The 12,500-nt window shown below is 51.2% G+C and overlaps 1 protein-coding gene and 1 long non-coding RNA gene across 8 annotated transcripts in view; both read left to right on the top strand.

Moving 5' to 3' along the window:
• LOC127912147 (protein phosphatase 1 regulatory subunit 12A-like) overlaps positions 1-12,500 on the top strand; it is an 89,706-nt gene that overhangs the window by 32,824 nt on the left and 44,382 nt on the right. For all 4 annotated transcript variants that reach the window (XM_052480996.1, XM_052480999.1, XM_052480997.1 and 1 more), the window contains exons 7-10: positions 2,631-2,716; positions 6,320-6,609; positions 11,085-11,194; positions 11,449-11,691. In XM_052480996.1, coding sequence (XP_052336956.1) covers positions 2,631-2,716; positions 6,320-6,609; positions 11,085-11,194; positions 11,449-11,691 — 729 coding nt within the window. The remainder of the gene's footprint in view (positions 1-2,630; positions 2,717-6,319; positions 6,610-11,084; positions 11,195-11,448; positions 11,692-12,500) is intronic.
• On the top strand, positions 8,266-11,032 carry LOC127912149 (uncharacterized). Of its 4 annotated transcripts, none has more exons than XR_008081114.1 (3): positions 8,266-8,456; positions 9,558-10,249; positions 10,612-11,032. It is a non-coding gene; the product is annotated as an uncharacterized LOC127912149 (long non-coding RNA). The 4 variants fall into 4 exon arrangements; XR_008081113.1 differs by lacking the exon at positions 8,266-8,456 and adding an exon at positions 9,195-9,460 and having other exon boundaries at positions 9,854-10,249; XR_008081116.1 differs by lacking the exon at positions 8,266-8,456 and adding an exon at positions 9,199-9,295.

Raw genomic sequence — 12,500 nt, 5'->3', positions numbered from 1 at the left:
CTCTCTGTGTCTCTCTCTGTCTCTGTCTCTCTCTGTCTCTCTCAGCATGCCACTGGTTGAATTCTTTCCCTATTTATGTCTCTATACAAACATTGTGTTGACTTTTGACCTTTACGGTGTCTTCATTGTCCTGTCCTACTGAAGTGTGTTGTGTTCTGTGGTTCATTGAAATATATTACAGTACCAGTCAAAACTATGAAACAACACATATGGAATCATGTAGTAACCAAAAACGTGCAAAAAAAACCCAGATATATTTTAGATTCTTCAAAGTAGCCACCCTTTGCCTTGATGACAGCTTTTCACACTTTTGGCATTCTCTCAACCAGCTTCACCTGGAATGCTTTTCCAACTGTCTTTAAGGAGTTCCCACATGATGAGCACTTGTTGGCTGCTTTTCCTTCACTCTGCGGTCCAACTCATCCCAAACCATCTGAATTTGGTTGAGGTCAGGTGATTGTGGAGGCCAGGTCATCTGATGCAGCACTCCATCCCTCTCCTTCTTGGTCAAATAGCCCTTACACAGCCTGGAGGTGTGTTGGGTTATTGTCCTGTTGAAAAACACATGATAGTCCCACTAAGCGGAAACCAGATGGGATGGCGTATCGCTGCAGAATGCTGTGGTAGCCATGCTGGTTAAGTGTGCATTGAATTCTAAATAAATCACAGACAGTTTCACCAGTAAAGCACGCCCACACCATCACACCTCCTCTTCCATGCTTCACGATGGGAACCACACATGCGCAGATCTGTGCAGCCCAATGCTTCACAGAGTCCAAGTAACAGACACATCTCAACATCAACTGTTCAAAGGAGACTGTGTGAATCAGGCCTTCATGGTCAAATTGCTGCAAAGAAAACCACTACTAAAGGACACCAATAATAATTGACTTGCTTGGTATAAGAAACACGAGTAATGGACATTAGACCGGTGGAAATGTGTCCTTTGGTCTGATGAATCCAAACGTGAGATTGTTGGTTCCTTTCCCCTCTCTTCCCCCCTCCTCATGATGACCAGTCTATCATTTTAATGGTACGTTTATTTGAACAGGGAGAGACAGAATAACGACAATGCTATAAATTGATTTGCATTTTAATGAGGGAAATAAGTATTTGACCCCTCTGCAAAACATGACTTAGTACTTGTTGGCAAAACCCTTGTTGGAGGTCACAGAGGTCAGATGTTTCTTGTAGTTGGCCACCAGGTTTGCGCACATCTCAGGAGGGATTTTGTCCCACTCCTCTTTGCAGATCTTCTCCAAGTCATTAAGGTTTCGAGGCTGACGTTTGGCAACTCGAACCTTCAGCTCCCTCCACAGATTTTCTATGGGATTAAGGTCTGGAGACTGGCTAGGCCAACTCCAGGACCTTAATGTGCTTCTTCTTGAGCCACTCCTTTGTTGCCTTGGCCGTGTGTTTTGGGTCATTGTCATGCAGGACTACCCATCCACGACCCATTTTCAACGCCCTGGCTGAGGGAAGGAGGTTCTCACCCAAGATTTGACGGCACATGGCCCCGTCCATCATTCCTTTGATGCGGTGAAGTTGTCCTGTCCCCTTAGCAGAAACACCCCCAAAGCATAATGTTTCCACCTCCATGTTTGACAGTGGGGATGATGTTCTTGGGGTCATAGGCAGCATTCCTCCTCCTCCAAACACGGCGAGTTGAGTTGATGCCAAAGAGCTCCATTTTGGTCTCATCTGACCACAACACTTTCACCCAGTTGTCCTCTGAATCATTCAGATGTTCATTGGCGAACTGCAGACGGGCATGTTTATGTGCTTTCTTGAGCAGGGGGACCTTGCGGGCGCTGCAGGATTTCAGTCCTTCACGGCATAGTGTGTTACCAATTGTTTTCTTGGTGACTATGGTCCCAGCTGCCTTGAGGTCATTGACAAGATCCTTCCGTGTAGTTCTGGGCTGATTCCTCACCGTTCTCATGATCATTGCAACTCCACAAGGTGAGATCTTGCATGGAGCCCCAGACCGAGGGAGATTGACAGTTCTTTTGTGTTTCTTCCATTTGCGAATAATCTCACCAACTGTTGTCACCTTCTCACCAAGCTGCTTGGCGATGGTTTTGTAGCCCATTCCAGCCTTGTGTAGGTCTACAATCTTGTCCCTGACATCCTTGTAGAGCTCTTTGGTCTTGGCCATGGTGGAGAGTTTGGAATCTGATTGATTGCTTCTGTGGACAGGTGTCTTTTATACCGGTAACAAACTGAGATTAGGAGCACTCCCTTTAAGAGTGTGCTCCTAATCTCAGCTCGTTACCCGTATAAAAGACACCTGGGACCCAGAAATCTTTCTGATTGAAAGGGGGTCAAATACCTATTTCCCTCATTTTAAAATTCAAATCAATTTATAACATTTTTGACATGCGTTTTTCACAATGTGATTTTCTGGATTTTTTTTCCGCATTGTGTCTGTAATAGTTGAAGTGTAGCTATGATGAAAATTACAGGCCTCTCATCTTTTTTAAGTGAGAGAACTTGCACAATTGGTGGCTGACTAAATACTTTTTTGCCCCACTGTACATATATATATAAATAGTTTATCAATGTATATATATATCTCTGTATAGCTCCTCCTGTGTATTTACTCTGTGTCTCTCTGTCTCTCTCTGTAGTTGCGTACAGAGAAAGCCAAGCTGTCCCAGCCTCCGGTCATTGAAACCAGTCCTTCTATCAATATGGCTCCAGTTAGACCACGCAGGTCAGTGCCCCAGCATGTCTCATACTGACCCGGCTCTGTGACTGACCCGGCTCTGTGACTGACCCGTCTCTGTGACTGACCCGTCTCTGTGACTGACCCGTCTCTGTGACTGACCCGTCTCTGTGACTGACCCGGCTCTGTGACTGACCCGGCTCTGTGACTGACCCGTCTCTGTGACTGACCGTCTCTGTGACTGACCGTCTCTGTGACTGACCCGTCTCTGTGACTGACCCGGCTCTGTGACTGACCCGGCTCTGTGACTGACCCGGCTCTGTGACTGACCCGGCTCTGTGACTGACCCGGCTCTGTGACTGACCCGTCTCTGTGACTGACCCGGCTCTGTTACTGACCCGTCTCTGTTACTGACCCGTCTCTGTTACTGCCTGACCCAACTCTTACTGCCTGACCCGTCTCTGTTACTGACCCGTCTCTGTTACTGCCTGACCCAACTCTTACTGCCTGACCCGTCTCTGTTACTGACCCGTCTCTGTGACTGACCCGTCTCTGTGACTGACCCGTCTCTTACTGACTGACCCATATCTTACTGACTGACCCGTCTCTGTGACTGACCCGTCTCTGTGACTGACCAGTCTCTGTTAATGACCCGTCTCTGTTAATGACCCGTCTCTGTGACTGACCCGTCTCTGTTACTGACCCATCTCTGTTACTGACCCAGGAATCACTGATACTGAACCACACAGCATTAGGTAGCACACCTTTCTACCAACAGCATGATGTAACCTGAACCAGACATAATGTACAACATTTTACCATCCTAATGACACAAATCACTGAATCAGCCAGGCCTTTGTGTTTTACTGGCCTGAATCACTGAATCAGTCCTTTGTGTTTTACTGATATGAATCACTGAATCAGCCCTTTGTGTTTTACTGGCCTGAATCACTGAATCAGCCCTTTGTGTTTTACTGGCCTGAATCACTGAATCAGCCCTTTGTGTTTTACTGGCCTGAATCACTGAATCAGTCCTTTGTGTTTTACTGGCCTGAATCACTGAATCAGTCCTTTGTGTTTTACTGGCCTGAATCACTGAATCAGCCCTTTGTGTTTTACTGGCCTGAATCACTGAATCAGCCCTTTGTGTTTTACTGGCCTGAATCACTGAATCAGCCCTTTGTGTTTTACTGGCCTGAATCACTGAATCAGTCCTTTGTGTTTTACTGGCCTGAATCACTGAATCAGCCCTTTGTGTTTTACTGGCCTGAATCACTGAATCAGCCCTTTGTGTTTTACTGGCCTGAATCACTGAATCAGTCCTTTGTGTTTTACTGGCCTGAATCACTGAATCAGTCCTTTGTGTTTTACTGGCCTGAATCACTGAATCAGTCCTTTGTGTTTTACTGGCCTGAATCACTGAATCAGTCCTTTGTGTTTTACTGTTTGTATTTCACCAGTGTCAGCTGCCTTGCGAGCTAGTCATTCCATCCTCACACTGCCACAGGAGTGATATGGATGGAGGAGGAGAACCAACCTAGTCACGCCCTCCTCTAGTCACGCCCTCCCCTAGTCACCCCCTCCTCTAGTCCTCTAGTCACGCCCTCCTCTAGTCACGCCCCCTCTAGTCCTCTAGTCACGCCCTCCTCTAGTCACGCCCCCCTCTAGTCACACCCTCCCCTAGTCACGCCCCCCTCTAGTCCTCTAGTCACGCCCCCCTCTAGTCACGCCCCCTCTAGTCACGCCCTCCTCTAGTCACGCGCCCCTCTAGTCCTCTAGTCACGCCCCCCTCTAGTCACGCCCTCCCCCAGTCACACCCTCCCCTAGTCACGCCCTCCTCTAGTCCTCTAGTCACGCCCCCCTCTAGTCACACCCTCCTCTAGTCACGCGCCCCTCTAGTCCTCTAGTCACGCCCCCCTCTAGTCCTCTAGTCACGCCCTCCCCTAGTCACACCCTCCCCTAGTCACGCCCTCCTCTAGTCCTCTAGTTACGACCCCCTCTAGTCACGCCCTCCTCTAGTCACGCGCCCGTCTAGTCCTCTAGTCACACCCTCCCCTAGTCACGCCCTCCTCTAGTCCTCTAGTCACGCCCCCCTCTAGTCACGCCCTCCTCTAGTCACACGCCCCTCTAGTCCTCTAGTAACGCCCTCCTCTAGTCAAACCCTCCCCTAGTCACGCCCTCCTCTAGTCACACCCTCCTCTAGTAACGCCCTCCTCTAGTCACACCCTCCTCTAGTAACGCCCTCCTCTAGTCAAACCCTCCCCTAGTCACGCCCTCCTCTAGTCACACCCTCCCCTAGTCAAACCCTCCCCGAGTCACGCCCTCCTCTAGTCACACCCTCCTCTAGTAACGCCCTCCTCTAGTCACACCCTCCTCTAGTCACGCCCCCTCTAGTCACACCCTCCTCTAGTCAACGCCCTCTAGTCCTCTAGTCACGCCCCCCTCTAGTCCTCTAGTCACGCCCTCCCTAGTCACGCCTCCCTAGTCACACCCTCCCTAGTCACGCCCTCCTCTAGTCCTCTAGTTCACCCCCTCTAGTCACGCCCTCCTCTCACGCGCCCCTCTAGTCTAGTCACACCCTCCCCTAGTCACGCCTCCTCTAGTCCTCTAGTCACACCCCCTCTAGTCACGCCCTCCTCTAGTCACACGCCCCTCTAGTCCTCTAGTAACGCCCTCCTCTAGTCAAACCCTCCCCTAGTCACGCCTCCTCTAGTCACACCCTCCTCTAGTAACGCCCTCCTCTAGTCACACCCTCCTCTAGTAACGCCCTCCTCTAGTCAAACCCTCCCCTAGTCACGCCCTCCTCTAGTCACACCCTCCCCTAGTCAAACCCTCCCCGAGTCACGCCCTCCTCTAGTCACACCCTCCTCTAGTAACGCCCTCCTCTAGTCACACCCTCCTCTAGTAACGCCCTCCTCTAGTCAAACCCTCGCCTAGTCACGCCCTCCTCTAGTCACACCCTCCCCTAGTCACGCCCTCCTCTAGTCACACCCTCCCCTAGTCACGCCCTCCTCTAGTCACACCCTCCCCTAGTCACGCCCTCCTCTAGTCACACCCTCCCCTAGTCACGCCCTCCTCTAGTCACACCCTCCCCTAGTCACGCCCTCCTCTAGTCACACCCTCCCCTAGTCACGCCCTCCTCTAGTCACACCCTCCTCTAGTCACACCCTCCCCTAGTCACGCCCTCCTCTAGTCACTCCCTCCCCTAGTCACGCCCTCCTCTAGTCACACCCTCCCCTAGTCACGCCCTCCTCTAGTCACACCCTCCTCTAGTCACGCCCTCCCCTAGTCACGCCCTCCTCTAGTCACACCCTCCCCTAGTAACGCCCTCCTCTAGTCACACCCTCCCCTAGTAACGCCCTCCTCTAGTCAAACCCTCCTCACACTGGGTTGGTTTTCCAGATGTTTGTTGCTATGGCGATGTATGTTTGGAAACCTACATCAAAGAGATATTTTCTGGGTGGTTGTTGTTACACATCTGTTAAATGTTGGTCCAGTTTCCAGCCCAGATTCCGACACAGTCGACATCCTGCTTTGTTTTTGCCCACACACACTCTGGTTTGCTGCACCCTGAGTGATCGCCCTCACTGATTGTCTCCTGCATGTCTACCTGTCATCCTATCCCCGCCCCCCTTCGCCCCTCCCTTGCAGGACCTCAATCTCTCGTATGAGCAGCAGAGAGAAGATCTGCCTCCACGAGAGAGAGAAGCACCCTCCCCCTGCCCTGACCAGCAGCCCAGCCGAAGAAGAAGAGGAGGAGGGAGGACAAGGCCAGCCTGGGACGCAGGGACAGGGCCTGCCTGGGACTCAGGAACCGGGCCAGCCTGTGACTCAGGGACAGGGCCAGCCTGGGACGCAGGGGACACAGGGACAGGGCAAGGCCTCCAGCAGCTCCAGTTCAGAAGAGGAGGACGACGAATCTGAGAGTGATGCTGAATCAGGTAAGAGACTGAGTTTACTTCCCAAATGGCCCCCTATTCCCTATATAGTGCACTACTTTTGACCAAGGCCCTATTCCCTATATAGTGCACTACTTTTGACCAGGGCCCTATTCCCTATATAGTGCACTACTTTTGACCAGGGCCCTATTCCCTACATAGTGCACTACTTTTGACCAGGGCCCTATTCCCTATATAGTGCACTACTTTTGACCAGGGCCCTATTCCCTACATAGTGCACTACTTTTGACCAGGGCCCTATTCCCTATATAGTGCACTACTTTTGACCAGGGCCCTATTCCCTACATAGTGCACTACTTTTGACCAGGGCCCTATTCCCTATATAGTGCACTACTTTTGACCAGGGCCCTATTCCCTATATAGTGCACTACTTTTGACCAGGGCCCTATTCCCTATATAGTGCACTACTTTTGACCAGGGCCCTATTCCCTATATAGTGCACTACTTTTGACCAGGGCCCTATTCCCTATATAGTGCACTACTTTTGACCAGGGCCCTATTCCCTATATAGTGCACTACTTTAGACCAGGGCCCTGAGGGACACTCTGAAGATTTATAATACACATTTTTTTCGGGGGGTCGATTCAGGAAGTAAACTGAAATTCCAATTCTCTTATTATCTCCAACCATTAGAAGAAAAGGCAGTTATTCTTTAATGGTATTGGTTCCATACCCCAATACTTCAGGGAGACAGGGTAGCCTAGTGGTTAGAGTGTAGAGGTGGCAGGGTAGCCTAGCGGTTAGAGTGTAGAGGTGGCAGGTAGTCTAGTGGTTAGAGTGTAGAAGTGGCAGGGGAGCCTAGTGGTTAGAGTGTAGAGGTTGCAGGGTAGCCTAGCGGTTAGAGTGTAGAGGTGGCAGGTAGTCTAGTGGTTAGAGTGTAGAAGTGGCAGGGGAGCCTAGTGGTTAGAGTGTAGAGGAGGCAGGTAGTCTAGTGGTTAGAGGTAGAGGCGGCAGGGTAGCCTAGTGGTTAGAGTGTAGAGGTGGCAGGTAGCCTAGTGGTTAGAGTGTAGAGGTGGCAGGGTAGCCTAGTGGTTAGAGTGTAGAGGTGGCAGGGTAGCCTAGTGGTTAGAGTGTAGAGGTGGCAGGTAGCCTAGTGGTTAGAGTGTAGAGGTGGCAGGGTAGCCTAGTGGTTAGAGTGTAGAGGTGGCAGGTAGCCTAGTGGTTAGAGTGTAGAGGTGGCAGGTAGCCTAGTGGTTAGAGTGTAGAGGTGGCAGGGTAGCCTAGTGGTTAGAGTGTAGAGGTGGCAGGTAGCCTAGTGGTTAGAGTGTAGAGGTGGCAGGTAGCCTAGTGGTTAGAGTGTAGAGGTGGCAGGGTAGCCTAGTGGTTAGAGTGTAGAGGTGGCAGGTAGCCTAGTGGTTAGAGTGTAGAGGAGGCAGGTAGCCTAGTGGTTAGAGTGTAGGGGTGGCAGGGTAGCCTAGTGGTTAGAGTGTAGGGGTGGCAGGGTAGCCTAGTGGTTAGAGTGTAGAGGTGGCAGGTAGTCTAGCGGTTAGAGTGTAGAAGCGGCAGGGGAGCCTAGTGGTTAGAGTGTAGGGGTGGCAGGGTAGCCTAGTGGTTAGAGTGTAGAGGTGGCAGGGTAGCCTAGTGGTTAGAGTGTAGAGGTGGCAGGGTAGCCTAGTGGTTAGAGTGTAGAGGCGGCAGGGTAGCCTAGTGATTAGAGTGTAGGGGTGGCAGGGTAGCCTAGTGGTTAGAGTGTAGGGGTGGCAGGGTAGCCTAGTGATTAGAGTGTAGAGGTGGCAGGGTAGCCTAGTGGTTAGAGTGTAGAGGTGGCAGGGTAGCCTAGTGGTTAGAGTGTAGAGGCGGCAGGGTAGCCTAGTGGTTAGAGTGTAGAGGTGGCAGGGTAGCCTAGTGGTTAGAGTGTAGAGGTGGCAGGGTAGCCTAGTGGTTAGAGGTAGAGGTGGCAGGTAGCCTAGTGGTTAGAGTGTAGAGGTGGCAGGGTAGCCTAGTGGTTAGAGTGTAGAGGTGGCAGGGTAGCCTAGTGGTTAGAGTGTAGAGGTGGCAGGTAGCCTAGTGGTTAGAGTGTAGAGGTGGCAGGGTAGCCTAGTGGTTAGAGTGTAGAGGTGGCAGGTAGCCTAGTGGTTAGAGGTAGGTGGCAGGTAGCCTAGTGGTTAGAGTGTAGAGGTGGCAGGTAGCCTAGTGGTTAGAGTGTAGAGGTGGCAGGGTAGCCTAGTGGTTAGAGTGTAGAGGTGGCAGGTAGCCTAGTGGTTAGAGTGTAGAGGAGGCAGGTAGCCTAGTGGTTAGAGTGTAGGGGTGGCAGGGTAGCCTAGTGGTTAGAGTGTAGGGGTGGCAGGGTAGCCTAGTGGTTAGAGTGTAGAGGTGGCAGGTAGTCTAGCGGTTAGAGTGTAGAAGCGGCAGGGGAGCCTAGTGGTTAGAGTGTAGGGGTGGCAGGGGCCTAGTGGTTAGAGTGTAGAGGTGGCAGGGTAGCCTAGTGGTTGGTAGAGGTGGCAGGGAGCCTAGTGGTTAGAGTGTAGAGGCGGCAGGGTAGCCTAGTGATTAGAGTGTAGGGGTGGCAGGGTAGCCTAGTGGTTAGAGTGTAGGGGTGGCAGGGTAGCCTAGTGATTAGAGTGTAGAGGTGGCAGGGTAGCCTAGTGGTTAGAGTGTAGAGGTGGCAGGGTAGCCTAGTGGTTAGAGTGTAGAGGCGGCAGGGTAGCCTAGTGGTTAGAGTGTAGAGGTGGCAGGGTAGCCTAGTGGTTAGAGTGTAGAAGTGGCAGGGTAGCCTAGTGGTTAGAGTGTAGAAGTGGCAGGGTAGCCTAGTGGTTAGAGTGTAGAAGTGGCAGGGTAGCCTAGTGGTTAGAGTGTAGAAGTGGCAGGGTAGCCTAGTGGTTAGAGTGTAGAAGTGGCAGGGTAGCCTAGTGGTTAGAGTGTAGAGGCGGCAGGGTAGCCTAGTGGTTAGAGTGTAGAGGTGGCAGGTAGCCAGTGGTTAGAGTGTAGAGGCGGCAGGGTAGCCTAGTGGTTAGAGTGTAGAGGTGGCAGGGTAGCCTAGTGGTTAGAGTGTAGGGGTGGCAGGGTAGCCTAGTGGTTAGAGTGTAGAGGTGGCAGGTAGTCTAGCGGTTAGAGTGTAGAAGCGGCAGGGGAGCCTAGTGGTTAGAGTGTAGGGGTGGCAGGGTAGCCTAGTGATTAGAGTGTAGAGGTGGCAGGGTAGCCTAGTGGTTAGAGTGTAGAGGTGGCAGGGTAGCCTAGTGGTTAGAGTGTAGAGGCGGCAGGGTAGCCTAGTGGTTAGAGTGTAGAGGTGGCAGGGTAGCCTAGTGGTTAGAGTGTAGAAGTGGCAGGGTAGCCTAGTGGTTAGAGTGTAGAAGTGGCAGGGTAGCCTAGTGGTTAGAGTGTAGAAGTGGCAGGGTAGCCTAGTGGTTAGAGTGTAGAAGTGGCAGGGTAGCCTAGTGGTTAGAGTGTAGAGGCGGCAGGGTAGCCTAGTGGTTAGAGTGTAGAAGTGGCAGGGTAGCCTAGTGGTTAGAGTGTAGAGGTGGCAGGGTAGCCTAGTGGTTAGAGTGTAGAGGTGGCAGGGTAGCCTAGTGGTTAGAGTGTAGAGGTGGCAGGGTAGCCTAGTGGTTAGAGTGTAGAAGTGGCAGGGTAGCCTAGTGGTTAGAGTGTAGAAGTGGCAGGGTAGCCTAGTGGTTAGAGTGTAGAAGTGGCAGGGTAGCCTAGTGGTTAGAGTGTAGAGGTGGCAGGGTAGCCTAGTGGTTAGAGTGTAGAGGTGGCAGGTAGTCTAGCGGTTAGAGTGTAGAAGCGGCAGGGGAGCCTAGTGGTTAGAGTGTAGGGGTGGCAGGGTAGCCTAGTGATTAGAGTGTAGAGGTGGCAGGGTAGCCTAGTGGTTAGAGTGTAGAGGTGGCAGGGTAGCCTAGTGGTTAGAGTGTAGAGGCGGCAGGGTAGCCTAGTGGTTAGAGTGTAGAGGTGGCAGGGTAGCCTAGTGGTTAGAGTGTAGAGGTGGCAGGGTAGCCTAGTGGTTAGAGTGTAGAGGTGGCAGGGTAACCTAGTGGTTAGAGTGTAGAGGTGGCAGGGTAGCCTAGTGGTTAGAGTGTAGAAGTGGCAGGGTAGCCTAGTGGTTAGAGTGTAGAAGTGGCAGGGTAGCCTAGTGGTTAGAGTGTAGTATTGGCAGGGTAGCCTAGTGGTTAGAGTGTAGAAGCGGCAGGGTAGCCTAGTGGTTAGAGTGTAGAAGCGGCAGGGTAGCCTAGTGGTTAGAGTGTAGAAGTGGCAGGGTAACCTAGTGGTTAGAGCGTTGGACTAGTAACCTGAAGGTTGCAAGTTCAGATCCCAGAGCTGACAAGGTAGAAATCTGTCGTTCTGCCCCTGAACAGGCAGTTAACCCACTGTTACTAGGCCGTCATTGAAAATAAGAATTTGTTCTTTAACTGACTTGCCAAGTTAAATAAAGGTTTAAAAAACAAAAATGTTCTGGTACAGATGCTGTTGTTTTCATGGTCCCAGTCACATGGACTGACTGATCGGTTGTGTTGTTGTTGCAGAGAAAGCCAAAAACCGAGAGATCATCAACAACTTGAACAACAAATGCAACAGCTCCTCCACCCACGCTACCTCCACGGCAACCAGCACTTCAGGAGACCCGGCCAAAAAGGTACGACAACAAAATTCTCTTCAGGAGATTGAAACTCCTCATAATGGAATCGACTAAGACAGGTTTTAAACAAGCTCAGATTAACAACCTCTCTCTGCTATTGAATTCTGCTTGTTGATCTGTGAACTCCTGAGAAATTGCCTTTAATATCGTTCTGGGAAGGCTGTTGATTTGAGTCGATTTGATTCCTCGCCCCCAAAGTGATGAGATTACTCAGAAAGTTAACTCTCTCTTTCTCTATGTTGTGTAAGTAGCAGGACCCAGGGAAGCCCCCAGCCCCCGAAGTGGCCCCTAGCTCGGCCCCTGGCGCGGCCCCTGGCTCCTGGAGGACCTCTCTTCGTAAGGCAGGCAGCTCTGTGACCCTGGGTCCTTCAGGGGCCAACGACCCCAGCCAGGAGTCCACCCGCGGGGCCCCTGAGTCTGGCCTGGGTATAGGGATGACCCGCTCTGCCTCCAGCCCACGCCTCAGCTCCAACAACACCACCACAGACACCAAGGTAGACAAATCATTGTTATTGAAGTCATTGACTTTGTTTACATGTTAATACTAGTTGTGTATCCTTGATTCCTCACCTCTTCTGTCCTCGTTCCCTTCTCAAAACACCCTCTGATGTATTTTGATAAGTAGGAGAGGAAAGAGGACATGGGGAATCAAGGAAAGACAACTGAGATTCACCAATAGGCTCAAAGAGTGCCCACTCAGCAACCTCCAGTACACTACTGTCCTCTTAGACTGGACCAACTACATCACTACTGTCCTCTTAGACTGGACCAACTACATCACTACTGTCCTCTTGGACTGGACCAACTACATCACTACTGTCCTCTTGGACTGGACCAACTACATCACTACTATCCTCTTAGACTGGACCAACTACATCACTACTGTCCTCTTAGACTGGACCAACTACATCACTACTGTCCTCTTAGACTGGACCAACTACATCACTACTGTCCTCTTAGACTGGACCAACTACATCACTACTGTCCTCTTAGACTGGACCAACTACATCACTACTGTCCTCTTAGACTGGACCAACTACATCACTACTGTCCTCTTAGACTGGACCAACTACATCACTACTGTCCTCTTAGACTGGACCAACTACATCACTACTGTCCTCTTAGACTGGACCAACTACATCACTACTGTCCTCTTAGACTGGACCAACTACATCAGTACTGTCCTCTTAGACTAAACCAACTACATCACTACTGTCCTCTTAGACTGGACCAACTACATCACCACCTCTAATACACTACTGTCCTCTTGGACTGGACCAACTACATCACTACTGTCCTCTTG

Source organism: Oncorhynchus keta, chromosome 26 (genome assembly GCF_023373465.1).
Source record: "Oncorhynchus keta strain PuntledgeMale-10-30-2019 chromosome 26, Oket_V2, whole genome shotgun sequence".
Lineage (NCBI taxonomy): Eukaryota > Metazoa > Chordata > Actinopteri > Salmoniformes > Salmonidae > Oncorhynchus > Oncorhynchus keta.
The sequence above is the reverse complement of the archived record's forward strand: the minus strand, read 5'-3'. Positions and strand labels throughout refer to the sequence as shown.